At 42.4% G+C, this 26,771-nt stretch overlaps 1 protein-coding gene across 7 annotated transcripts; it reads left to right on the top strand.

The window, feature by feature from the left end:
• The first annotated feature begins 300 nt into the window (after positions 1-300).
• Positions 301-20,728, top strand: tle3a (TLE family member 3, transcriptional corepressor a). 7 transcript variants are annotated; one of them, XM_047822415.1, is made up of 21 exons: positions 301-776; positions 1,312-1,490; positions 2,097-2,197; positions 2,380-2,443; positions 3,658-3,702; positions 7,938-8,000; positions 8,492-8,566; positions 12,347-12,545; positions 12,943-12,950; positions 14,910-15,032; positions 15,127-15,177; positions 15,285-15,437; positions 15,941-16,070; positions 16,327-16,502; positions 16,785-16,858; positions 17,063-17,312; positions 17,681-17,928; positions 18,021-18,168; positions 18,259-18,409; positions 18,750-18,826; positions 19,238-20,728. In XM_047822415.1, exons 2-21 carry the CDS (start codon positions 1,467-1,469, stop codon positions 19,343-19,345), a joined length of 2,268 nt encoding a protein of 755 aa, XP_047678371.1. In that variant the 5' UTR covers positions 301-776; positions 1,312-1,466; the 3' UTR covers positions 19,346-20,728. The 7 variants fall into 7 exon arrangements, with proteins under 7 accessions (XP_047678371.1, XP_027017516.1, XP_027017515.1 ...); XM_027161715.2 differs by having other exon boundaries at positions 12,344-12,545; XM_027161714.2 differs by having other exon boundaries at positions 12,329-12,545.
• Positions 20,729-26,771: the final 6,043 nt, after the last annotated feature.

The raw sequence follows: 26,771 nt of genomic DNA, 5'->3' as shown, positions 1-26,771 counted from the left end.
GGAATAACAGCATAATAATAATCTACTAGTAATCTGACAAACGTGTGGATGGTCGCAAAAACGTGCTTACTCAAGGACAAGCGATTTAATGAATATTAAAAGCTCATCCACGAAAAGAAATAATGAGCACGAGCAGCCGACAGAAAGACCTCGAAATGTTTAGTGATCTATCGCGAGCTACCTGTTCTGATCTAAAATGGCGAGGATGACGTCACCCAGCGACCTGAGGTTCCCACGTGGGGACACCACGCTGCAATTGGACGGACCGCCTTGACTCCGTGTCCGCGTCTCTGATTGGCTCGCGAGAGGCGCTTTCGCGGCAGTTCAGCCCTCGTGTCAGTAGACTGTCTGTGTGTGGCACAGGGCAACGGCGCTTGGACGGAGAGGAAACGTGAAAACGGACTACAGCGTTACAGTTCAAACCCTTAGTAATAAAGCCTTTCAAAGGGAAAAAAAACAAAAAACGGAAGTACATTTTGGGACGATTTTTTTTTTCGGATTACGCCGCCGGTGTGTTGAGTGTCGGAGTTTTGTGCGGTGAAGTGAGTGAAGCTCTGAGCTCGCGACCTGCAGCACGAGACGCAGTTTCTCCGGTAGCCTGGAGACGGGAGATGGTTTATCTCCGCTGTCGGCGCTGAAACAGCAACATTTTCGACGCCCGGACAACATAAACGCGTCAGAGCGTCGCTCAGAACTGTCTGGACTGCGGTTCCGCGTTTTAAAGTGTGTTTTTGTGCCATTTGGACGCTTGGAGACGCCTGGAGACGCTTGGACAGGTACGTGGCTAACAGGTTAGCATGTAGCTACAGTATATTGTTCTATACTAGTCATGATTCAGGGTCATTATTAAGCCGCCAGGTTGGTTCGCTCACAGCTACACTTCTGTTTACATTGTTATCACTTAACAACTTGTCGAAACCTGTTTTTTATTGTGTATTTGTGGAAAGGTTTAGGTTGTGGATAGTTAATGACCAAACAAAGGGGTAAAAAAACCCACAGTCTCGTCAGTAAGAGCTGTGTTTGGTGTCGTTAAGGTCAGTTTCACACGTCCGCGTCAGTTTACTGGCTCACTTGTCTTCCTGTGAAGACTTAAAGCTGTCAAAAACAAGAGTCTTTGTTAGTGTGGTGAGAAATTAAAAACACAGCACACTTAAGCAGTAGTTTAAGTTGCGCGCGTGCCATGATTGTGTAAAATCAGCTCGGAAGTGTGTGTGTGTAGAGTGAAGTGTGTGTGAGTGTGTGTGTGTGTGTGAGAGAGAGGATAACTCTTGTGTTTTCCACGCTTGTGTTTTTATTGTATGTGCCGAGAAGGTGACAGAGTTCGAGCAGATCTGAGAGAAGGGGAGTGTGTCGCTCGGTCGGGGTGTGTTTACCCCCTGCAGGTCTGGCTGATGTGCTGAATTACACTGGATCATCTCCATCCAGCACACCGGCGAGCCTCCGAGAAATAAAGGATACATTTCAAGATGTATCCGCAGGGCCGGCATCCGGTAAGTCGCACATCTTGAACTGATATGAGCCGTAATTTGCTGCATCTGCATCGATTTAAAGATTGTGATGTACGAAGCTCTTCCATTCTGCTCACCAAAGCCTGTTTCTGCTCGAAAGCAAACAGCAGGAAAGCGGAAATATTCAACTCATTCTGTGTTAAAACAACAACAAACTGGCTGTAAACATGCAGTCAATCTTGAAGGAAATTCCTTTAGAATTTACAAACAATCTTCTGAGGAGAATTTGTTTATTAGATCAAGTTAAAAATACAACACAGAACAAAAACAGAACACACGGTTAAAGGATCGCAGAGCTAACGGTGTGTGAATATGAATGAATGTTTTTCATCTGGTATTTTTTATTATTATTATTATTATTATTATTATTATTGATTGATTTATTTTGTCCATGGAGGTGAAGTGAGATTTAGACCTAGATGTCACCGTAGGAAAGATGTCACTTGTGTTGAGGGACCTGAAATATTAGAGCTGCTCCCAGCGGGTGCAGAATGTATTTGAGTCTTGCTCTGTGTTTTGCTGGAAAAACAAATTTGGTTCTCATGGGATGTAATTGAGTTTGATTGATGTGTGACTGCTGTTTTTTAGGCGCCCCACCAGCCTGGTCAGCCCGGCTTTAAATTCACTGTGGCGGAGTCGTGCGACAGAATCAAGGATGAATTTCAGTTCCTGCAAGCTCAGTACCACAGGTAATAATCGAAATGTTCTGAATATTGCTGTGCAAGGAAAAGAATAGGTCTGTATACCATTAATAATTTGTGTTGGTCATCTAAAACATAGTCAGCAACACAACTTGAATGTAGACAGACAAGTTGAAGAGGATAAAATGAAAGTACAATTGTGGTTTCTAAAGGTTTGTGTGTTATTTCAGTCTTAAGGTGGAGTATGACAAATTGGCAAATGAGAAGACAGAGATGCAGCGTCACTATGTCATGGTAAGGTAATATAAGGTGAAAAAAAATGTATGCTGCACTTATGCTCTTATTTATAGAGAATTTGAGCGTGGTGTGATCGCTGTATTTCTGCATTGTTGTTGTGTGTGGATGTGACTAAGAAACCTCTCTCAGTGCCTTTAGCTTTATTAAATGGCTCTGAGTGACTGTTCTGAGCCTTAGGCTTCTTTATACCCTGCCCCTTAGCCTCAGGGGTCAATGACCATTGCATTGTCCCCCTTTTCCCCCTGCCCCTCTCCTCTTTTTTGTATTCTACCCTCCCTCATTCCCCCTACCCTTCTCTCTCTTCTATTGCTCCCCTCTCCCCCCTTTTCTGCCTCCCTCCATGTGGGGATCTGATTATTCTCCAAGGAGACGCTGCTTTCGGACAAATGCATGGCTGTAAATTAGGTGAGGGGTGATGGAGGAGGGCCAGGGGCGTCTGTGGGAAAATACTCGATTGCAGCGGAAAATGTACGGTCTGCAGATAATGAGATTTAACACACAAACAAGGAGCTCGACTGAAAATCGCTGTTAATCTTAAGTGCCAGCTTAATCATTTACACTGTCTTAAAAAAAAAAAAAAGGGCAGATTCGACTGTAAGTGTTTAGAGATCAGAAAATTTGCCCCACCCCAGGTTTTATGATTAGCAGAGGAACAAACAAAGGCTTTGACGTGATGTAATTCTACAAGGTCAAACCATGGAAGTGTATTCTCTTATCTTGGGTAAACACACAAAGGATGACTTTAACCAATACCCGGGGACGCTAGTTAAACATTCCTTTCACATTAAGAAGCTTGTCAGACTGATAGGAGGAGGAAAGGTTAGGTAAACACTAGGAGGAATCCTCTATGCTGACTGTGCTGATAGAAGAGGCTGTGAGCAGAAAATACTTTACAAAGGAATGATCCCAGGTCAGAGATACTCCTGTAGAGAAACCACTATCAATTATGCTGGATTTCTGTTAATTGGATTCATTTGGATGTGTCTTGTTCTGACTTGATTTAAAGAAGTGAAAGGGCCAGATTTGAAATGGCAGTGTGAAAGGGTTTGAAGTGTTCATCAAAAGCACCCTCTTTCTCTTAACCCTTCATCCTTCAAAAAAAAAAAAGACACCCTGCACCCCTTGATGTGCTGTGAGAATATTTGATGTTTCAATATGCTGAGTGGAAAGGGGGTAAAATGTATTTATATTGTTTTCTGTTTCTCCCCCAGTACTACGAGATGTCCTATGGGCTGAACATTGAAATGCACAAACAGGTATGTGAGCCTTTGATCCCTCAATGTTTTTACATACTGTCATTGGATCATGGCTAGTATCCTAGACAGAGGGTTGGTGCTGTGTGCATGCGTGTGTATGTGAAATCAGTCTTTATTTTTATTATTACACTTTCTTTATTACTCATTTGGCTCTTAATGACTAAAAAGAGAGAGGAAAATGTCCAGTTCCCAGTATGTGAGCAGATTGAATTAAATTGTATAGACCTGGCAAAAAACATCCCCTGTCATAATTTCAGTCCTTCTAGTCAATTTCTTTAACATGCGCAAATTTCAGTTTACCTGACTCATACTCTCTTGGAATGTTTCTGTGTTTGCTTTGTTCTAGTGACATTTTCCAAAGGATAATCTCAGGAAATGTGTGTTTACATGTGCATGCCTGTGTATTGTTTTGATTTATTGCATGTCTCTAATATTCTCAATAATAATGCAACAGCAGGATCCTGTTCACGCGGTTGGTTTATCATAGGAATGGTGCTAGTTTAGTCTGCGCTCCCTCACCCTCCCTCCACCTCCTGAAGGTTAATAGCATCAGGGAGGAGCAGCAGAGCAGGCGATCCATCAGTGTCCTGTGTGTATGTCAGTGTGCCTGGCTGTTCGTCAGGTCCCACACTCTTTTGATGGCTCCTGTCAGCCACTTATCTCCCAACCAGCAAAGGGGAGAGAGTGAGGGGGAGGGGAAACGGGGGGTGAAATTGTGAAGGCAGCGAGGCGAATGAGTGGGAGGGCCAGTTCTGTGTAAACAGGTTAATCGACTGATCCATTTTAGCGCTTTGACTTTTATCAGTTGCCGCCACAGAGCCCAGGTAGGCAGTTGAATAATTCATCCACTCCCAGATCCAACCTGCTAGATAGAGGCAAGATTGGTGGGTGTCGGCGAGCAAATGTACACACCTCCTCCCACTCCTCCACATTAACCCCAGCCCAGGAGCACAAGGCAGACGAGGAGTGGTTAACCGCCAGAGGTGGCTCGGATTACTCGATCCACACCATCATATCCTCCAGACTCAAGGATTTATTTTCTCCCACAGGAAAATCTGTCTCTCTGCATCTGAGGTGCTCCTCCCAGCCCCCTTCCTTCACATCTCCAGTGTTTTGTGTTTTTAAATAGACAAGCTGGAATGCAGATTTTTAGAAGGCATTTACTCAGTGTCTGATCTTTGCAGACAGCTGAAAAGGCAAGCGGAAACACCACTCTGATGGCTGCATTGCCCTGTCAATGAGCTGCCAGGAGAGGTTATTATGAGCTGCTCCAGGTTTCTCATGTGTTGTGACTGGCATTGTGGAAATCCCCCTCCCTCGGTGGCCAGGTGGTTGCTTCTTGTGTGTAGAGCCCTGGATTGAGTTGATCTGCCCTGCACTGACACCGGGACTCTGATCAATGATTTATACAGGGGGGACTCTAGTAAGTGTTTGCTAACTGCCGGATGGCTCTTCTTAGCGCAAACCAAAGCAAATAGACTCGCTGTATGAGGTGAGCACACACAGCTCTTGTTAAAAGAAAAACACAAGGTGGCTGTAAGTGAAGGCTGAGAGCTCCGAGCCAACTCCACCCTTCATTTTCTCACTGAGGAGCCTGTAGTCAGGCACATAGTGAAGCTGCATGCACTCATACACTGAATAAAAACTAAGTTTCCTTGTTTGTTTTAGAAGACTCAGTTTTATCCTTATGGACTGCACCTTTCAAAACTTTTCCTTTAGAGGGTCAGCACAAAAAGATAATTCTTTGCACATTTGTATGCTAAAAAGCAGTGATTGATTTTGAGATCACTAGTTCTATGGCACATGAAGCCAGTGGTAGTTCATTACTGTGTCGGAGGACCATGCTACTCTTTATTGACAACAGGAGCCCTATCAGTCTAGCTGGGTCAAGTATTATTTGCAATGGGGAGCAGAATGGCTGCGAGCACCAGTTGTTTTCCCTCTATATTCAATGCTCATCAGTGTCTCACTCTGTTCCGCCCGCCACTGATAGCAACAGACAAATAGCTTTCAGCACGCCATTGACAGGCTGGCCCTAGAGTGCTCTTGAAGGGGTGCTAGACAGGTCCGAGTACCTGTAATTGTGTAGCAGAGCATGAAGCTCGCTGTTCAAGAGCTGGGCTTTCATCTGCTTAAAGTGACAACATCCTATTTTTATATAGAGCCAGATAGAACACCCTTTCCTACTGCCTTTTCTGTCTGCAGGCTACATTCTTAGTGAATGCAGTGTGTGATATGGTTTGGACAAATCTATATTTTGCAAACAAGATGGCAGAGGATTTCTTGTCATACAGAGTACAAAGATTTAGATTGACTGACCGATAAGTCAACCCTTGACCCCACTCGGCCAGCTGTCAGCATTGTGATAAGCTCTTAAGGAATGTGCTCGATGGTGTTTAGGCCTTTCAGCAAATCTTGTCAAATGTTTGCCCTCGACAGGTTTATCTTGGCAACTGAGGATTACACATTGACCTGGCTCTTCCACTTTTTTGTTATGTATTTGCATTTTTTTTCTCTTGTGAGTGATCAGTTTCGGTGCTACACAACATATTACATATTGTTCTTTTTACTTTTATATCATTAGTGTAAAGAAAACATGTTATCGTGATGACGACAAAATTAGAAGCCTGATTTTTATTGCATGTATAACAGACTGTCAAAACAAGGATTTGAGAGAAGGGAGCATACTGAAAGCAACATATTTGGCCTCTTATCCGCTTTCATGTCCATAGTCTGCAATGGCTTTGATGTGGAATACTATCCGCCTAAGATTAATGTCAATATATCTTCCATTTCCAGCTGCCTTGCTTGCTTGTTCCAGACTGTATACTGCCTGGTCTGAAATGAATATCGCCACATCATACTGGGGGAGAGGGCAGGGAAACTTTTATCCATCATCTCATATATTGTGTTTGGCCACCCTGGTCACTTGGCATTTTTCAGCAATATGTTATAAATAATTTCCTGGTCAGCACAGCACTGCATGTTTACAATTGAATGAGAAAAATGAAAAATACAGCTGAAGAGCGATGGGATGTTTGTGCACGGCTCTGGCCTGGGGTTGAACTGAGGCTCATAAATTCTGTAGATGATGCATCTGTAGCCAAGCACGATCACTTTCTTTCCCTCATTACAACACTTTTTTTTTTGTTCTCTGGTCACAGTCTGAGCTGTGAGGAGATATTGGTTATGCAGAGAATAGCTGGATTTCCGGTTACAGAATTTGAGTGCCGAGCTGGAATCGATGCTTTAGGAGGATATATGGAGAGATAAAGCCAGCCTTCTTCCTTCTGCTATCCCTTCCTGCTGCCTCCCCCCACTGCCAGCATATCCTCTCTCTTTATCCACCTTTCGTGCAGGGTGCTCATCTGATCGACAGGCTGAAAATTCAATTTAATGACCTGCCCGCGTGCCTGTAATATGATTTTACAGGCTGTTACGGTCAAGCCGAGGTAGCATTTGCATAATGATTGGGGCGCAATAGGAGACCGGGCGCTCGGCCGCAGTTGCCATGGCAACGATGGCCAGGCTGGTGGAGAGAGAATGGAGGTTGGGGTGTGTATGACTGAGGAGGGTGGGTGGTGGTGCTGGGAAAATGAAGCAGGAGGGTAGTGGGGGTGGATTGGGCCCAGAAAACTGAGAGAGTTGGCTCTAATCCAACACCTCTCATTAACTGACTGCTGCAGACATTTCCATCCTCAGCCAAAAGCCTCATCTTAATTCCCAACATCAACAAGTGGCTTTTCAGTATGTTGCCAAGCCTAGTCTGGGCTTAACTTGAAGCATTTCTTACTGCAATCGCATCTCAAGCACTCATCTGTGAGTGACTTCCGGGTTGCGGTACATGTATCTGATATAGCATAGCGAGGAGCACAGAAGTTCTCATCAGCAGCAGACTGTATTACCAAGCCGACAGCAGTTGAAGTGTAATGGTGCTCTTAACGTGGCTTTGGCTTCCGTGCGGTTTAGAGTGTACACTCATCACAGCTGTGTTCCCTCTCCCCTGGGCCCTCCTAATGCTTTAAATATTTCACATGTCAATATCACGCTGTTTGGAGTGTGCCGAGTCAAGCGCTGCTGATTGCCATGGTAATTGACTTAATCGGTGTAAACACTAAAAGGGGTTGAGTCAAGCTTTTTTTTTTTTTTTTTTTTTTTAGAAAAAAGGTGTGTTGTACTTTCCACTGCTCATCTATTGCCTCATTACAGTTTCTGTTTCTCTCTCTCTCTTTTAGACTGAGATTGCTAAAAGGCTTAACGCAATTCTAGTTCAGATCATGCCCTTTCTGTCACAAGAGGTGAGTATTATGCTGTTTATGATGACGTAGCAGAATCAGTGTTTATGTATAACACACATTTATGTTCTTCATGCCTTAAATTGTGTATATAAGTAGCAATTTTGAAGTTATAAAGAAGTTAATCCACCAATGTTTATAATGTGTATAAAAAAGCTTCTTTATTTATATATTAAATGAAGTGATTAAACAATTTGACCAAATTAACCAAAGGACAACATTACTTTACCTATAGTCATATGTTGATTTTAAACAAAGATCTATGATTCTAGCCATATTACACCACTAGTTTGCATTCGTTCTTAACTGCGGCTTTATCTGCTTTTTTACTTTACATGTAATTATACTGTGCCTTATTATACAAGTCATATATCCACCTGTTTTGCATTGAAGTGCATTTGAATATAGCATGCATTATGAAAATGTTTTGACGTGCTTTGCGTGGAGCTTTCTGGGTATATCTGACCGTGTGTGTGTGTGTGTGTGTGTTGCAGCACCAACAGCAGGTTGCACAGGCTGTTGAACGTGCCAAGCAAGTGACAATGACTGAACTGAATGCCATCATCGGGGTACGTGGACTTCCCAATCTGCCGCTCACCGTGTGTATACCCCTTTAATTCTTTCATTTGACTGTAATAAGGGGGCACAGCTGCAATGTCACAAATTCCACATTGACTGTGTAATTAATTGTCATTTTAACTGAATCATTTAAATTCCAGTACATTTGATTATACACAGTTTTGCCCCTTTCATGAATTCAATTTTGAAATGTTTAAAAATTATTTTATTAAGATGGTTGTATAGTATAGTGTAGATTTATGTCAAAATATCCCTGCGTTCTTCACGTCACCTTTAGTGTGTTAAGCCACTGTATGTGTGCCTTGTTTATGAATGTGAAAAAAGCAGACAGAAGCTTCTCGAAACAACATGCTTTTAATTAGATCAAATTTTACTGGCAGGGCTCATCACTTCATGCTGACCTAGACATCTCTGACAGATATTTTGATAACGTCGATAGAGATAACACACAAACACTATGGTCTTCACGTTGGTACCTGTAATATACCGCTTTACCTTTGCAGGTCCGTTCATGCCTGTGCTCTGCAGTCTAGCTCCATTTTCTTTTCTGCCACTGATTGATCACTTGAAAAAAAAAGTTTAAGCATGAAAGGGAACAGGTCCAGCCTTATGCTTCTAGAGCTGGGCTGACTGGACTGTGATTACAGCTGTTGAGCTCACATTGATTCACTAGTGTAATTCCAGTGCTGCTGCAAATTGGGAGACCAGAAGGGACAGCTGTTTAGCTTGATATTGAATTCAGTTAGGAAACACTGACACACAACTATCCCCCTCCCTATTCTTGGATAATGACTTTCTGGAATCTAGGGCGGAATGAAGCAGGCATGTGGCCGCTCTTAAATGCCAGGCTATCTACTGGGAAGAGCCCATTTGATAGCTTTAACACCGTGCTGCACAAGACCTGTTTTATTGCTTAATGACTCTGTTAGAAGGGGAAAATCTGAAAGTATTGGTTAGAATTCTACTGGGGAGGTCTGACTTTTTTGAGATGTGAATAAGATTTAGTTATTTTTGTGTTTTATAAGTGGGTCACCTTTTCTCCCTCTGAGAATGGATTAAAAATGGATTCGACATTTACGTTTGACAATTGATGGTTCTTGCTTTCGTAGTCATTACATATATTTTCTCTTTTATTTTATCATGTCACTGGGCAATAAGGCGTTAACTTCTCTAAGGCTGCTTGTGTGATGGAAAAGGTGTGTCTATAGGTGTGTCTTGCAAGGCAAGCATTTGTAATTAACACAGCAGTCAGTTTGCATAAGTGCATGTATTTTCATGGGTGCCAGTGTCCTAATGAATACTTGAAGGCTTCAAGGGGAAACCAGAATGGCATGCTCCTTCACACACCTGCACTGGCAATGCAACAGCTGCCAACATGTCTTATTGATGGACCCCAGAGCAAGTAATTGGATGCATCCAGGACAGCTATGCTTTTACCTGCATTGTGTTCATCAAAGTCTCAAGACGGCTTCTCTTGGCAGCTCAGGGTTTCCGCCCTCATCACTTAGCATGCGAGTGCACTCTGTGCTTATTTTTGCACCCTGTTTCCTGCTTGTGGTTATAGGTGGCTGTATTTTAGTTTTTACAGTTTGTAGAATAAGCTGAAGCATGCTATGACTGTGTAAATGTGGTTCAGAGCAGTACAGATACAGACGTACACGCCATCCCAGCTTTGTTACTGACACAGCAACTGCTTTTAACGTGCCTTCCCAGACCTCTCACAGGAGAACCATTAAGATGGCCTCCACTTGTGTTAAGGGTCTAATTAAGAGAGACTGTGTGTGTATGTGTGTGCACACACAGAAGACAGAGGGATCTGTTGTAGATAGTCCAAGGTTGCATGTTGCATGGTTACAGTGCTAAATGGTTTAGTTTATCCCACCTGAGAAAAGGAGAAAGTGGGTGTCTAATTTGGCTTGGATGGTTTTCCACTGCCCAGCCATATTATTTATTTTTTCCATCTGGTGGCCAGCCAGTGTTTGGCAGCAGTACTTCACAGTTGGGGAGGAGATTAATGCCAGCCGAAGAGGTCTTTATCTACGAATATTAAATTAGAGGAGGCATTTTATTTCTTTTTTTTTTCTTCATAGCTGGGGCTCTAATGAGGGTTCTCAATGATTGTCCATGCATATTACACATCAGTGGCTCATTAGCCAGAATGAGCAGGGAAGGGCCTCCCCCGTGAATCAACTGCCTTTTTAATTTCCCTCGTGGTCAATCATCTTTTCTAGCTTACACACACACACACACACACGTTTCTCATTCTATATTTATATGTGCTGTCTTGCACACATGCACCTCAGCACCATATGATAAACACATAACTACTCAATACTCAATCCATTTTCTTACTTATGTCTACCTACTCACTGGTACACGTGAGGTCTGTCTCATAACTGAATTGGGGGTGGGGGCAAGTTTGCAGCTCAAATCCTAGGTGGCACGTCTCTATATACCATTCTCTTCCCCGCAGTTCTCCAAGGCCTTTGCAGCAATATACAGCCAGCTGTGCAAATAATCGGCAAAGCTGTTAGCAATTATAGTCACCCCCTGAATAAGAGCTTGTGATGGACATCTTAATAATGATTTGTCCTCTGGAAAGGGCAAGCTTTCCGAGCATTCCCGGCTTCTAAATAAGCCTTTAGTATTGATATTTACTCTTGGCATGGCATTAATGACCTGCTAATAATTCCAAAAGGTTGTACCTCCATGATAGCCATACATGGCCAATAATATCTAACCTTTCACTTCTGAAGAAAACATGCGCACTCAAGATTTCAGGGAAAAAGGCCATACATTGCAGCTGACTGAGTTGTGGTCTGTATAGATGGAGGTGGTGGTACATGTCATAACAGAAGCTAAATTATTTAGCCCTCCAGAGTATAGTAATAAATTGTGATGGGGATGTGTTTTTTTTTCTTCTTCCCATCCTCTTCTTTTTACTGGTGCCTGTGCTAAGTATTATTTAAGCGCGCTTTAAACGGCACACTTCCCATGCTGAGAGGCTTTTAACTCCCTTTAGCTTGCTTCAAGCCCTTAAAATATTAATGGGAATATTGAAGGTTTGAACTTTTGCCAGCATGAGTCTGGTTGTTGTCCACTTTAACCATACACAAATACACATGCACACACTTTCAGCCCCAACTGCTATTACAGTTGTTTTAAAAGTTTTCATGACTCATAATGGACTATGTAGACTCATAGTGAATTAACCAAACCCAAATGTGAGAGGTGTGCGTGTTTGTGTATGTGGCTGTTCAGCTTTTTGACGAGGTTAAGGAGCAGGTGGTAAAGCCCCTGTGCTGACAGACTTGAATGGCTGTTTATCTTATAACAGTATCTTGAAGAGCGCTTGTGGGCACATGGGTGTGTGCAGCTTCATTCATGTTGACTAGACCATTTTGTTTCAGGCTGTTTTCCACCGTGGGCACTCATTTAAGCAGACAAGTCAAAACCTGTCTTGCATCATTGACTTCCAGTTTTCTTTGTTTACCAGATTTTCTCACCCAGCCATGATTAACTTGTCTGTCCTGTCACAGTCAACAGTTTTAATGTCTTTTTATTTCTTTGAAATACACATTGCTGTTCTTGGTGACAAATCTAGAAACGTGTAGAATATTCTGTCTATGAAATGTATGATTTCCCGTGAGGGTTTTAATGTGTAATCATCTTTTGTGTGTTTTTGGACTGGGCTCATACTGTTTGTGTGTTCAGCTTATTGTTGGTGTGTTTTCCCTCTGGCCCACTCGCAGTGTGTCTTTCCGCAGCAGCAGCAGCTCCAGGCACAGCACCTCTCTCATGCTGCCCATGGCCCTGTGGCTTTGCCTCCACATCCCTCAGGCCTGCAGCCCCCAGGCATCCCCCCAGTTACAGGTACTGGTTCGAGTTTGCTGGCACTAGGTGCACTGGGCAGTCAGCCCCACCTGTCTGTGAAGGACGAGAAGAACCACCATGACCAGGAGCACAGGGGTGAGAATGAGTTTAAACAGTACTCTGGAAGGAAAACTAGAGATCTAGTGCTTTAGAAATTGGAAACGAGTTGAATTCCATGAATATTTGAATGCTGATCCAGATAATTTTACCGGTGATACTTTAATACCCTTTAAATTAAAATATAAGGCAGGTTTGCCTTTGTACATGCACTTACAGAACTCCGGTAATAGGGAACATATTACTCCTAATTAGAGCATGCTTTCTGGGTCAGGAAAAAACACATGTCTTGGCACTTAAATTGGAGGAATTTTTTGAAGTGATGAAACTCTCTTACTTTTGAGAGACTCACTGACTTTTTTTTGTTTATCTTGTCTCTGTGGCCGGCCAATCTTCATGTCTATTTCTCTCCTCCAACTGGATCCACTGACTGCAGAGAGCACGGTAAGTGCCCAGTTTCCCATTGGCTCATGTCTTGGCTTTTACATTTCCTTTTTTTCCCCCTCTTTCGCATATCCTCTGTTCAGTCGCCCACTCTTACTTGCTCTCATTCTGTCTCTCTTTGTCTCTCTTTCTTCCTGCGTGAAAGAGCTTTTTAACCTGTTTCACGCCTAAGAAATTTTCCATTAATGTAAATGTCAAGCAAGGCTTCTTTTGCCTAAAACCCTCACAAGTTGCACTGCGTACAGTAATCTGCTTTCATTAAAGTGACTAATGGGGGAACAAGGTTTTCTATGAAATAAGCTCTCTCATCTCTATGCAGATGGGAAATGACTCATCACAGTGTTCAGATTAGCTCTACTGCGTAATTGCATCACAATTAAAGACAACTTTAGCTCCCCTCCCTTCATAGCAGATTTATTTGATCCCCCTCAGTTGCTCCCTCCATTGCTGGGAGATCTTGTCATTTTTACTGCCCCCTTTTCCTGTTTTTCTTTTCTTCTTTCTTCTTTACTTTTCTTTTTTTTCTACCCCCAGCTGGTAAATATGCATGAACATAGGCAGTAGCATTGTTTTCCTGCCTCTCATATCCTTGTAAAAGGCGTTTATTTGATGAGATGGTTTAAATCTCTCTGATGGCCGATTGTGGCAGTAAGATTAGGTTTCTAACAGTCCCAGCCAGAGCTCAATGGGTGCAGTCATGTCTAAAGGAAGAAGAGCTCCTTTAGCATTTACGACCTGGGCCTGTGTGTGTGCGTGTTGTGCTTGTGTCTTGGGTCATCTGATAGTATAGTTGTGACTCTATTTAATGAGACACGCCAAGCATCTCTTTAAAAGGTCAGGCAACACACACACACACACACACACACACACACACACACACACACACACACACAGGACTGTGGGCTCTCTGCCCAGTCTGCTACTTCATCTCACTTCTCAGCTCAGTTTCTTTTTACACTTGCCATAAACTTGGAGGCATTCTTGCCCTCTTGTGCTCTGCATTCTCTCTGGGATAAGAGGAAACATAAGAGAAGCTTTCAGGTTGGATTATGGTAAGAAAATGCCTAGAAAACTCTAAAAGAAAGACAGCTATGCTGCACTGGCACCTCCTTCCTGAGGATTATATGTACATATGTCTGTATTCTGGAGGCCATACAGTTTTGTTGTGAGATTGAGTGCCTTTGTCATTTTTCTAATTGTGAGTCAACCTGAAAATAAAACGAGGAAGTATGAGATAAAGTGGACAGACGCACACTGCTAAAGTGCAGCTGCTTGCATGTGACCTGCCTGCCTTTGCCCATTTGTTTTTACCCAGCCAACTATGTAGGTTTGGAGTCAGAGCTCAGCATGGTGCAATCAATGGCCATTACATGGTCCCACAAACGCTCACACACACTCGCACCCAGTCCAGGCCTGGCTGCTCTCAGATAAAGAGTCGTTGTTCAGTGCTAGTACTGCTCATGTCTTCCTGAAGCTGTTTGTTGTCTCTTTTAGGAAAGGGGAGGGGGACTGTGAAAACAAGCCCCTCTCTTTGGTCTGCTTAACTGTGGCTGCTCTGTTGTGTAGCCAGCAAATTCTTGGGTGTTTAGTCTAGCGTAGGTTGTTAGATACGGCTTGGCTAGTTTCAGTGCATTGTGTTAAGCCTGTTTTTGGTTTTTGTAGGCGGCCAATGGGAATGAATAGGCCTCTTCGGGCTTTTTAAAGTGTGTGGTTTTGGAGTGATATGAACTACTTGTTTTCTTTTTCTCCCCCTTTTTTGTATTTTCCCCATATTCATTTCCATGTTGAATTTCTGTCAAAATCCACAGCAAAGTATCTGTCAGTGCTGTCTGCACTTGTATTGAAATCTGACTTAAATTAATACTATTGTCACATAGAATATTATCTAGTGATAAATAACAAATACAATCTGCTTTACATTCTATCCCTGAGAGTGATGCAGTTTATTTTTCTCTTTAGAACAACTCCATTTCCCCATCTGACAGCCTGCGTACTGCCAGCGAGAAGCATCGTGGTTCCTCTGACTATAGCCTGGACTCCAAGAAGCGCAAAATGGAAGACAAAGACAACATGAGCAGATATGTAAGTCTGAAAAATGGCATATAAGCTTTTTGGAAATTGTTTTGTGTAATTGAGGATTAAGGTGCATTTTTTTTTTTTTTTTAAAAAAACACAGGATAGTGATGGAGACAAAAGTGATGATCTTGTGGTTGACGTTTCAAATGAGGTAAATCTGTTTACTTTTAAGACAAAAAGCTCAGATAGTACTGGGAAAAATCTGTGCCCTGTGTATGATCGAACCAAGATTCTTACCTTAACCATTGTTTTGTGTAGGACCCTGCTACACCGCGAGGCAGCCCAGCTCACTCCCCACCAGAAAATGGCATTGAAAAGTCCCGTCCCCCCAAAAAGGATACACCTAATAGTCCTGCCTCAGTTGCCTCATCTGGCAGCACACCTTCTTCAAAAACCAAGGAGCACGGCCATGTAAGGGCACATTTACACATAATTACACCTGCTAATTTTAACTTCAAGCACTTTTCATTTCTACGCGTTCTCCTAAAAGATAGGGCACATGTTTCATGCTTAGATATTGTGTAGGAACAAATACCTTGGATTTAAATACATTGGTATAACTTGGTAAATATAAGACACGTAGCATTTCTGGTGGGAGATCGGTCATGTCTTTAGTACTTTATAACTCCATGTGCTTAAACATTCTAGGCCTTCTGCCTTCTCAGAAAGATTAAAGGATGAAAGCAGGGCAAAATAGAAGAATGAGCCTTGTCTTCATTGTGTCAGTAATGGCTTCTAGGATAAAGAGTAGGCTTTATAGGAATAGGATGTTTGTCAGAATAGGACTGGATTACATTCAATAGGCACTCAAACCTCTGCCTGTATGTTGCCTCACTTCTTTTAAGAAAATTTCTAAAGTCTTATTTTTTTATTTCTCTTCTCACACTTGTATTTCTCTACACACTCAAATACAGAATGATAAATCATCCACACCTGGTCTCAAGTCTAACACTCCCACTCCACGGAATGATGCCCCGACCCCTGGTACCAGCACCACGCCAGGTTTGCGGCCCATCCTGGGCAAACCCCCCATGGAGGCTCTAGGTAAATACAGTCTATAGTGGTGACTACACTTTGCTGTACATCATAAGATTAATCACTTAATTTGAAAAATGAAGACCCTAATATTAAATTAACACTAGAACACAGGATTTATAAGAGGTGAAAGTAGCTGTCTCTGAGATTTTTTTAAATTGTTACGGAATAGGTGCAGAACATGTTGTTTGAGATGGCACTCGAGTCTTTTTCCTCTTTCTGCCTGTAACTAATGCTGATGTCTGATTGGCTCTGTGCTCTGTAGCTGCTCCTGCTCTGCGCACACCCCTTTCCATCGCCGGCTCTTATCCAGCTCCTTTTGCCATGATGGGCCACCATGAGATGAATGGGTCACTCACAAGCCCTGGGGTCTACGCTGGCCTACACATCTCTCCCCAGATGAGTGCAGCTGCTGCTGCTGCATATGGCCGTCCGTCCATTGTGAGTGTTTATGTGCATGTTTGTCTTTTCCAAGGCTGACTACTATATTTTATTATCCATTTATTTTCCCCTGCTCCTGCTGTGAAGCTTGCTGATGTAGTGAGCATGAGAAAAATATCAAACCTTTCATGTTTTGTTGAAGTGAGACTGAAAGTAATGCATATTGTGATATTTGTACAGTATCATGAGCTTTTAATATGAACTTGTACTGAGTAGAGATTGATCTGTGCTACTATGTGTGAGGATTTAATAGATTGTTTGCATGCATTTTTTTTTTTTCAGGCTGGTTTTGATCATCCTCATATGAGAGCCCCAGGCCTCCCTGCCAGCCTCACATCAATCTCGGGAGGAAAGCCGTTAGTATCTCACCATAAGTTATTTATTTTACTGTATTGTTTATGTAGTGTTTCTTCTGCAGTTCCAAAGAGCACAATATTTGTGGGTCTTAATAAATAATTTCAGACCATTTGCTCATTGCATTAATAGATTTATTCTCATGTTGTGGTCCACAGAATGATAATAAATATACAAGACTTGCTGGTTTATTCTCTCTTTGTCAGGGCCTACTCGTTCCATGTTAGCGCTGATGGGCAGATGCAGCCTGTGCCCTTCCCTCCTGATGCTCTTATGGGCCCTGGGATCCCACGCCATGCGCGCCAGATCAACACCCTTAGTCATGGCGAGGTTGTATGTGCAGTCACCATAAGCAACCCTACACGCCATGTCTACACTGGAGGCAAGGGCTGTGTGAAGATCTGGGACATCAGCCAGCCTGGTAGCAAAAGTCCTGTATCCCAGCTGGACTGTCTGGTGAGAGCTTAACCCAATATTACTGTAATTGGTATTGTTACAGGCATACATTACTTAAATGCCTTACTTATTGGACCATTAAAGGCCATACAGTTATAAGTGGATTCACTGATTCCTTTTAATGTTTCTAAATAGTAAATTATAGTAAATAATAAATAAATAAAAATAGTAAATAGTAAACTATTTTTTATATAAATGCCTTTATGGCAATAATATTATCATCCAAAAAAGTTTTGAATCAGCTAGGTCTGTGAATTTTGTGTGGAAACATACCCCATATAGACAGATCTTGATTGATTGTACGTTGTCAATGATCCGAGTTTGGTTTTCTTTATTTTGGCTCACTGTTCTATTCTTCTCTGCTACAGAACCGGGACAACTACATCCGTTCCTGCAAGCTGTTGCCTGATGGTCGTACGCTGATTGTGGGTGGTGAAGCAAGTACCCTGACCATCTGGGATTTGGCCTCACAGACACCACGCATCAAGGCTGAGCTGACCTCATCAGCCCCGGCCTGCTATGCTCTGGCCATCAGTCCTGATGCCAAGGTCTGCTTCTCCTGTTGTAGTGATGGCAACATTGCCGTCTGGGACCTCCATAATCAGACGCTTGTCAGGTAAGTCTGTGAGGGGGTGATAAGTGGGACTCATAGTTGAGAGGTGTAATTGGCTGTGCCTCTGATCATCTATTGTCTTGCGGGAATTCTAGGCAGTTCCAGGGCCACACAGATGGTGCCAGCTGCATTGACATCTCTCATGATGGCACTAAACTGTGGACGGGTGGCCTGGACAACACTGTGCGCTCATGGGACCTGAGAGAAGGCCGGCAGCTGCAGCAACATGATTTCACCTCTCAGGTCACTTTCTCACTTGTTTCTTTCCTGTCAGCACCATCCGTGAAACTAGACATTGTACTGAAATTGTCTTTCTTTCTGTTTAATGTATAGATCTTCTCACTGGGCTACTGCCCAACGGGTGAGTGGCTGGCTGTGGGCATGGAAAGCAGCAATGTGGAGGTGCTTCACCACACCAAGCCAGACAAGTATCAGCTCCACCTGCATGAGAGTTGTGTGCTGTCCCTCAAGTTCGCCTACTGTGGTAAGACACCATGCTCTATTGGGTTTGCCTTGCTTAACTGATGTAAAAGTAAAGCTGTGGTTTAATGAGAGAAAAGAAAATACAGCTACTGTTTATTACCTGAGATTGTATGTTGTGTATCTCAAGGATCAATTTAATTGTATGGATCTTACTTTCCAATGTTTTCTTTTTCAAGATTTTTGTTGTTTACTTACGAACTGTATCTGGCAATTGAGCACAACCTTGACTGTCCTCTCTCTTTAAGCCTGTGTTCATTCTCTTTGCACATATCTCTATTTAGCTCTATCTTGCCTTGGCAGCAGAAGCAAAGCTCTAATTACATTTGATTTCCCTTGACAAGGTAAATGGTTTGTGAGCACTGGGAAGGACAATCTGTTGAACGCGTGGAGGACTCCCTACGGCGCCAGCATATTCCAGGTACAGAGATCAATAAAGTCTGTCTGCAGGAAGCTCGCCCTAGAGGGCAGAGTGACCGCTAGCTGATGGACAATGCTTATGTCAGCGGAAATAGATCGAAGTGTGTCATTAGTGCCAGAGCCCTGACCACTTAAGCGGGATGTGGGTATGCACACGCAGCCACCATCCAGTAAATAACACTAAACCTTTAAAGTGCTCAAGTCTGAAGTTAGCGGACGATTCAATGCAGTGTGGTGGTGTGGGGAATCGTACTTATGTATACAACGCTTTTTTTTTTTTTTCTTTAAATGATTAGTTAGGTCAAGGAAGATGTAGTTCTGTCATTGATCTAAATGTTTTGAAAGTTATTTCTTAACATGACTTGTATCCCTTAACTTTCTGTTTTATATCTCTTTATTTTTCCTATTTTAGTCAAAGGAATCATCCTCAGTCCTGAGCTGTGACATCTCAGCAGATGACAAGTACATTGTCACCGGCTCTGGCGACAAGAAGGCCACAGTGTATGAGGTGATCTACTAGGTGGAGCTAAATGGATGGAGAGGCTCAGCTCATGTTAAAAAGGAGAAACGGGGAATGGTGTGTTGAGGGGAAACCATGCTTCTTTTCTCCTAGCCAGATAAACAGTTCAGCACCTGTCTACCTGACTCATCCCTCATCATCCCCTTCTTAATGGACTGTGTGACTAACAGTTGTCTGGACTATTCCGATATGAACTGATTTAAATCAGGACTTGAACTGGTCTGGAGGGGACTGGGCAGCCTTCAGCCCCGTCATTAATGCTTCTTACTTGCTCATTCCTTGCCCACCACACCCAATGTAGGGCATTTGGCACTAGAGGAGAAAATACCTTTTTTCTTGTTGGATTTTTTAATTTTTTTTTTTGTCTTTTTTTTTTTTTTAATAAGGTAAGAATGTTGCAGCATGAAGCAGCGCTTCGTTCTGAAACTTTGTTCATGTGGAGGTTCTGTGAAAAGTGTACATAATGGAGTATTAAAAGGCCTTTTATAGATTTATATTTTGGTGTTCGGTTACACTCACAATGGTTCTTTCTCTCTCACCCTCTCCTTGATGCTTTGTTTTTTCCGCTGGGGTTTGGAAATTAGATTAGGACATAATTTTTTTCTAAGGACATTCTATCTCTTTTTGTTCCTGAGAAGTTAATTTTCTAGGCTGACCTTTTATGGAAATCTAATTTACCCCTCTCCCTTCCACTGAAAAAAATTTTCAGTTAGATCATATTTCTGGGATTTTTTTTTTTTTTGTGAGATACCCTGTGGACCTTTTTCCCCCTCTGAGTGATAGCGAGCCAATGCCTTATAAACTTCTGTGAACACCTGAGGCTGATATCTATCGGAAAAGGGCAGCTCAGGAGGATGGACACAAAAAAGTGACTCATATGTTCTCTTATAAGTGGCCTCCAAGGAGACTGGGTTCCCTCAAGAGGGGAGGATCCAATCAGGGTAGCTGTAGAAAAGGCATGTGTACTGACTGCGAGGAGGACCCTTCCCCTGACCCAAGACTTCATTACATTGGTGTATTGACAGGACTCAGCATTTTGTCTTGTACTGGATTATTTGGATTAATTGGTTAACATTTCCTTATTTCCCTTTCTTTGGAGCCTTCTTGGAATTTGTGTGCATAGTGTCCCATATGCAAAAAGCACAGTTAGTTTATTTGTCTGTAGCTACACCAAACAAAGCATAATGTCCAATTTAGACAAGCAGAATTTAATCAGACAATTGGGTGACTTATTCATCGTACTACACTGTCTCCTGCCTTACAAAAAGTCAGTGGATACAGTCATGTCTTAAACCACACACCAAAGTATGTAGCAAACTGTGTTGTCACTGAAGGTATGTACAGTTGTTGATATTTCAATAAACTGTTTTTGTAAAAAAAAAACAAAAAAAAAAAAACTGATAATTTCCTATTTATTTCTTTTGCTGTATGTTAGCCATGCTTTGAGACTGATGAGGTTATAGTGTGATCAATCGAGGATTAAATTTAGCCACTTAAAGGAGGCATGACACAAACTATGCTTTTCAGCCTCCCTGAATGAGTACATTTTGGTTGCTGGCGGAAACAAATGCCCTCTCCAGCCCATTTCTCCCTTTCTGTTTCTGAGCAGATGCAGGGGCTTTTGCTTTGAGTCCCTCTTCTGGCTGCCTCTTCAGTAATGTTGTTGTTGCCTAATAAAAGCGTAGGCGGATGCTTTCAGCTATATGACTCTCTTTTTCACTCTTTCACTCCTTGTCTTTCCCAGTAACCCCCCCCCTCTCCTCCCAACCCAATGAAGTGTGCATTTCCTGAGTGCATTTTGTATAGTGGCTTCTCTTTCTTCTTTCTTTCTCAATCAATCAACTAAGGGGCCATGAAGGGGAGAAAAGCTCTTGCTCCCTTCTGAGTACTTGACAGTGGGCTCTGGAGAAGGCTACAGGCCACCTAGTATTCTGCTCTCCATCAATGTTTCAGGCTCAAGTGCAGTCTGTACAGCACCTTTTAAAAATTAAACAATAACTTCTAGCTAAATCAATTCTTTTACAAATCTAATTTGCTGGTTTGGGATGTGGCTTTATACTTGTACACAAAATAAAATTCTAAGAAATTTTAAACGTCCTTAACTCGTGCTTGGTAATTAAGCATCTTGTTAAGCGGCCAGTAAAGACCTGTGGAACTGTTCCTGCTATACTTTGTTGTTTGTTCCTCGTTGCTGCCCCTGGGGGGGTGGGTGGGTGTGTGTGTGTGAGAAGGTATGAACTTGCACTGATTCAGTTCAAACATGGCTGGTTCGACTCCTCTGCTCTTTAGCCAGCGGATGAGGATGTTTGGGCTGCTGAGAGTCTGGCAGAGTGCTGAATGACAGAGTAATAATCCCCTAATCACCTGAGCATTGCCAGGCTGGGGTTTTATCTGCCGAGGATGCAAAAGCCCCGTCGGTGATGTGTGATTACGGCGTTTGATCTGGGTAATAACGTCTTTACTGTGGCCCAGCCTGTGCCCTAATCTGCACAGTGCATTCTAGTGGAATCTCGTTACACAGAGACCACCAGAGTTCTTCTGCAGACCACAGGAAGGGGAGGAGAAATGAAGGTTGTCATGGAGACAAGGCCCTTCTACCTCTTTCCTGTTCTCTGCATCCCCCCTCCACCCTCCCTCCACTCAACAGCTATTATGTCTCACTCCCTTAGTCTACTTCTCCTTCCCTATTTTTACACCCCCCCCCTTTTTTTTTGTTTGCTCTCTCTCTTTCTCTTGGCCCAATCTCCCCTCCTTACCTTTCTCTCTGGGGATAAATGAGCATGAGGACAGGTTTCTGTTTACTTGACACAGTAGGGCCTTCCAATCCCTGAGCAGTGCTGACCCTGATAACACCTACCCACTACAGGAGCAGGCCACTGACAGCTGATAATCTCTCTCTCTCGCTCTCTCTCTCTCGCTCTCTCGCTCTCTCTCTCCACAACACAGCATGCTGTTCATTTGGATTAGTGTGGATTGAATTGGATTACCCCTTTTGTGTTCAGAATTCTGATGTCAAAAATACAGTGTTGTCAGTCTGGGAACTTCTTGCTGTTTTTTCGCTCCTCTGATGCCTCATTTTAAGCACCATGTCTAGCTAGTCTCTGTAATCACTTAATACAATCTACAACAAAGCATTCAGTAATCAGTGGCTTGGATCATTTTAGCCAGCATGTCTGCATTCCAAAGCTTCTTACACTGATACTGTATTGAGCATGCTGCATTCCTGGCTGTTTGTGTTGGACCTGTACTCCAATGCTAGCCTGTGCCTGGGGTCACGTGACGGTCCCTTTCCGTCCCATTGACGTGTCTAATTTGCCTTGATCAGAGTCACACAACGGCATTGTAAGAGTGGAATTTTTTAAGGCTGCGTTGTCAAGGCTTGTCTTTGTATTCCTTCCAAACAAGCATTGAATTCCAGGCAGTAATTAGATATCTCCTGTAATGAGATTTATCTGAATAGATTTGCTCTAGAAAGGTACCAGGACTCACTCACTTTGTTGTTTCGATCAAGATAAGCACAAGAGCCGTTTTATGGTATGGGTTAAGTTAACATGAGAATTTCACGCAGACACAAGGAAGTTTCAGCACAGCTGGGGGTCGGGGGGAAAAACCCCGCAATGATTACCAAGACAAATATTACTTCCAAATGTTCATGATTTCTTTTAATAGCTTTTGCTCTTTAGGCCGATTCCTTATGTGTATTACTTCAGTTTTGACATGTCTAGTTTTGTGTTTTTGAGTGTTCTGGTGTGTGTGTGTGTGCGCACTTTCAGAGGGGAATATAGCATGAGATTTGTAAACAGCAAATAATTGCTTTGTTCTGTTTTCTAAGCTAGTGACAATAATCAGGGCATCTGCAATAAAATATGTTCAGCTTGAGGATATGTTCATTTAAAAGCCTATTTTGCTAGTGTGTATGTCAAGCATCTCGCGTTGAACACACACATTAGAGTGCTTTTTTTTAAACCACAAATAGCCTTAACCATGGTTTATATTAAGTTGTCATGCAAACAAATGTTGGTAGGTTCAAGATTATTTTCTAAAGCTGGTTGGAAAGTAGTTCCCAGATGCTGAACTTCTCCATGTGGAACTGCTTTACGTGGACAGGGTCGCTCATATAATGACTTCCATTTAGGTAATAATTGTCTCTAATGGGATACTAAGCAGGATCACTTTCAAGCTCAACAGTGGCTAATTTGAAATAATTACCATGCTTTTTTTCTCACCCTAATCAACCTTTTTCTGTTTTTGATTTTGCTTTTAGTTGTCATCCTTAATCCACTACATTTACCTGATGAGAACTACATATAAACAACCATTTTTTCACACAAACCTTGCTAAAGACTTTATTTATAAGGGTTTATTTTTTGAAGTAGGCCAGTACTTTTGCAGGAGTGATGGACACTGATGTTAAGCTTAGCCAAATACTTCTTTCAAATTTATGTTTATGAGCTGTGTGTTTACTTCGTCGATTGTTACCTGAACATTGAGTGTGCAGGGTGGTTTTCGTGGACAGAAATAATACATTTGAAGGTCACAGTGAAAGTAGCAACTTCCCACTGCTTTAACAGGCAAATGCTGGCCACATCATTTGTGCATCTCCAACACACAGGCAAATCCAGATCAGGGTGAGGTCTCTTTCTGTCTGTGACAATGGATTCAGCCAGGGGATGATTATGCTGCCTTGGATTGGGCTTAGATGATGTGAATGTTTGTTGACAACTTTTATATTTTGCTGTTTAGTAGTTTTGTAGTGCAGTATCTTAATCTGGTCATTATGAGCATTCAGATTGAACAGCGTGTACTTTACGGATCTATGAATGATTAGCCATACAATTTTTATGGCTTGGCCTGATTTGCCTTCCCCTAGGTAGCCATGCAAATACACGTGTGGAACGAGCGCACACGCACACGCGAGCACACACTCACTTAAGGGCAAATTCACTCAGGCGAATATGTATATTTTAAGCAGATATGCAAAACTTAAGGGCCGGGTGCTCATGGTTATTGTACTTAACTAAATTCAGTGTTCTGGATGTCAAGCTGGATGATAAACTAAAGTCTTTGCTTCGATGTTTGTGCATGGCTAAGAAAATGTGATTTTTATTCTTACTGTTAAATTTGTGGCCTCTTAATGAGGTCGTAAGTTTCATTTTATATATTTACAACAGTGTTTAATTCTTTAACATGTCAAGATCTCTCCACTATCGCTAATCGTATCTTAAGATTATTTCCTAAGTGGACATGTTGGGTTATAAGATATTAGTGACTGATTGGACACTCAGCCAGCCCTCTCAGTGTGAGTGTCCTCATGTGCCAGAGATTGTACTTAAGCTTACCTAATGTTGAAGCTTGAGACTTTTCCCTGCCTATTGAGATGCTTTTAATTGGCTTAAATATTAGTTTGATTATGTGTAGTAAAGTCACCTGTTTTTTCTCATTTTCTATAGTTTTATGTATTTAAATTGGCTATATTATTGTCCTCCTTGTTTATGGGTTAATTTTTTATTGTGGAGGTCTGTGGATATTGGGGATTATGGAGATTGCTGGCCCTCTAAAATGACAAACGGTCACCCAGTGGTAAGCGGATACAGCTCCATCTTGGTGGCTACAGCAAATATTACACTGTTTAAGTCTGTGTTCTTTTCCCTGTCAGTCCTTTTAATGGTTATCATTGCCTTTCATTTAAAACCCTTGACTGTGTGAATGAAAGGGCCCAGTGGTGTACATGACTTCTATATATTATTAAAGCAAACAAAGGTTTTTACAGTTTATTGACAAAAAGGTTGAAAGGTTTCCTTCCTTCTAGCTGGTCTGGTTATTATAGAAACATGTATTACATTTAAAGACCTGTATTTATTTCCATGATCTTTTACATTATTTCTGCTAATGATTATGGACTATTTGACTACTAAAGAGGGGTCTATTCAGTTAGATATTTATGTAGCAAGGACTTAATGTGCTGTCTGTCACAGCTGCTTCATCTGTGCATCTGTCATCCTTTGCATCTTCCTGCCAGCCCCATAAAAGCAGAGCCGGGCTGGATTGAAAAGGTGGATCTTTTAAATGGATCTCTTTTTGAAAATATATTATGACATAATGTTGTTTTCAGCTGGAGGCCCAGGGGAGACTGTCCATCAGAGCCTGGTCTCTCTGTTCGCTCACCCTCTCTGCCCCCACCTCCCAAACGACAGAAAGAGGAAGAGCGAGAGAACCGGGGGGAAGAGGAGGTAAAAATGTGGCTGTGTGCTAATAGAACCCAGAGGCACTCTGAAACCTTAGCCGTTCTGTTTTTCCGCTCTGAGTCGGGAGATTAAAGCTGGGGAAATGTTACGGGAGGCTGGATAATTGCCCCTGTGTCTCCAGCAGACAAAAGCCAATGCTCAGACAATTCCCCCCGGTAAGTTGTCAAGAGGGTCTCAAGGATCCTTCAAGGCTGCAGCAAATTGTATAGTCCTGTCTAACAAACTACCAATCTCTGGATATTATGAGACGCCCATACAATCCTGGTCGTAATGACAGCTTGCACTGCTGTAATAGAGTGGAGGCACAAAATGGCATTTCTTTTTTTTCTTTCTCTTTTTTTCTTTCACAATTGCACTTCAAAACGAACAATTGCTGTCTTGGTTTCCAGTCCTTTCCATTGTTTTAGTGTTCCCATTTGATTTTGGATTAATACCTGCATCATTTTAAAACTCTTTATTTTCATTATCATCGCTGAAGCTGAGGACTTGGAAGATGATTGAAACGTTTCCTCCTGAGGCCTACTTGGGAAGAAAAAAATTAGACTTCATCTAATGAGCTGTTACCATGCCTAGCATTGTGAGTGGCTCTGTATTAACAGGGGGTTTGTGGTGATTTTTTTTTTATTTTTTGCTCTGCCCTCTTTGCTTCTGTTCTCCTGTATTTTAGTATTTCTCTCTTTATCTCCACCTCTCTTTTACCTGCCTCATGCTCCATTGCCTCTTTACCAGCAGCAGCAGTGTTGCCTGGCTCCAAGTGGCCCGTTTTGTTAGTTCGGTTCATGTTTAGAATTAGCCATTTGACAAGAACAAAAGAAATTAATTGGCGGTTTAAGCCCTAATGAGACGGCTGTGAAATTAACAGGCCTCATCAATGGAAACAAACAAAATCCTTCAGCGCCTCTGTTGAGGGAGCAATACTCTGACAGGGCTTTTGACACAAAGATGAATAGCGGGTCAGGAGAGACCATCTGTGCTTATTTAAGCCTCTGCAGGAGGGGGGCTGGGCTGCGACCTGGCTGGAAAAAATGGTGCTAAAAGAGAGAGAGAGAGGAAGGGAGGGAGTGAATAAGAGAGAGCGAGAGGGCAGAAAAAATAAGTCTAGAAAAGCCTCAAATTCACCAGCTTTATTCATCACCCTTCAGCATGACACCACTGCCCAACTATGGCTACAAAGGGAATAA

This window comes from Tachysurus fulvidraco, chromosome 13, assembly GCF_022655615.1.
Source record: "Tachysurus fulvidraco isolate hzauxx_2018 chromosome 13, HZAU_PFXX_2.0, whole genome shotgun sequence".
In the NCBI taxonomy this organism is placed as follows: domain Eukaryota; kingdom Metazoa; phylum Chordata; class Actinopteri; order Siluriformes; family Bagridae; genus Tachysurus; species Tachysurus fulvidraco.
Note: the sequence above shows the minus strand (reverse complement) of the source record. Positions and strands in the feature narration are given on the sequence as shown.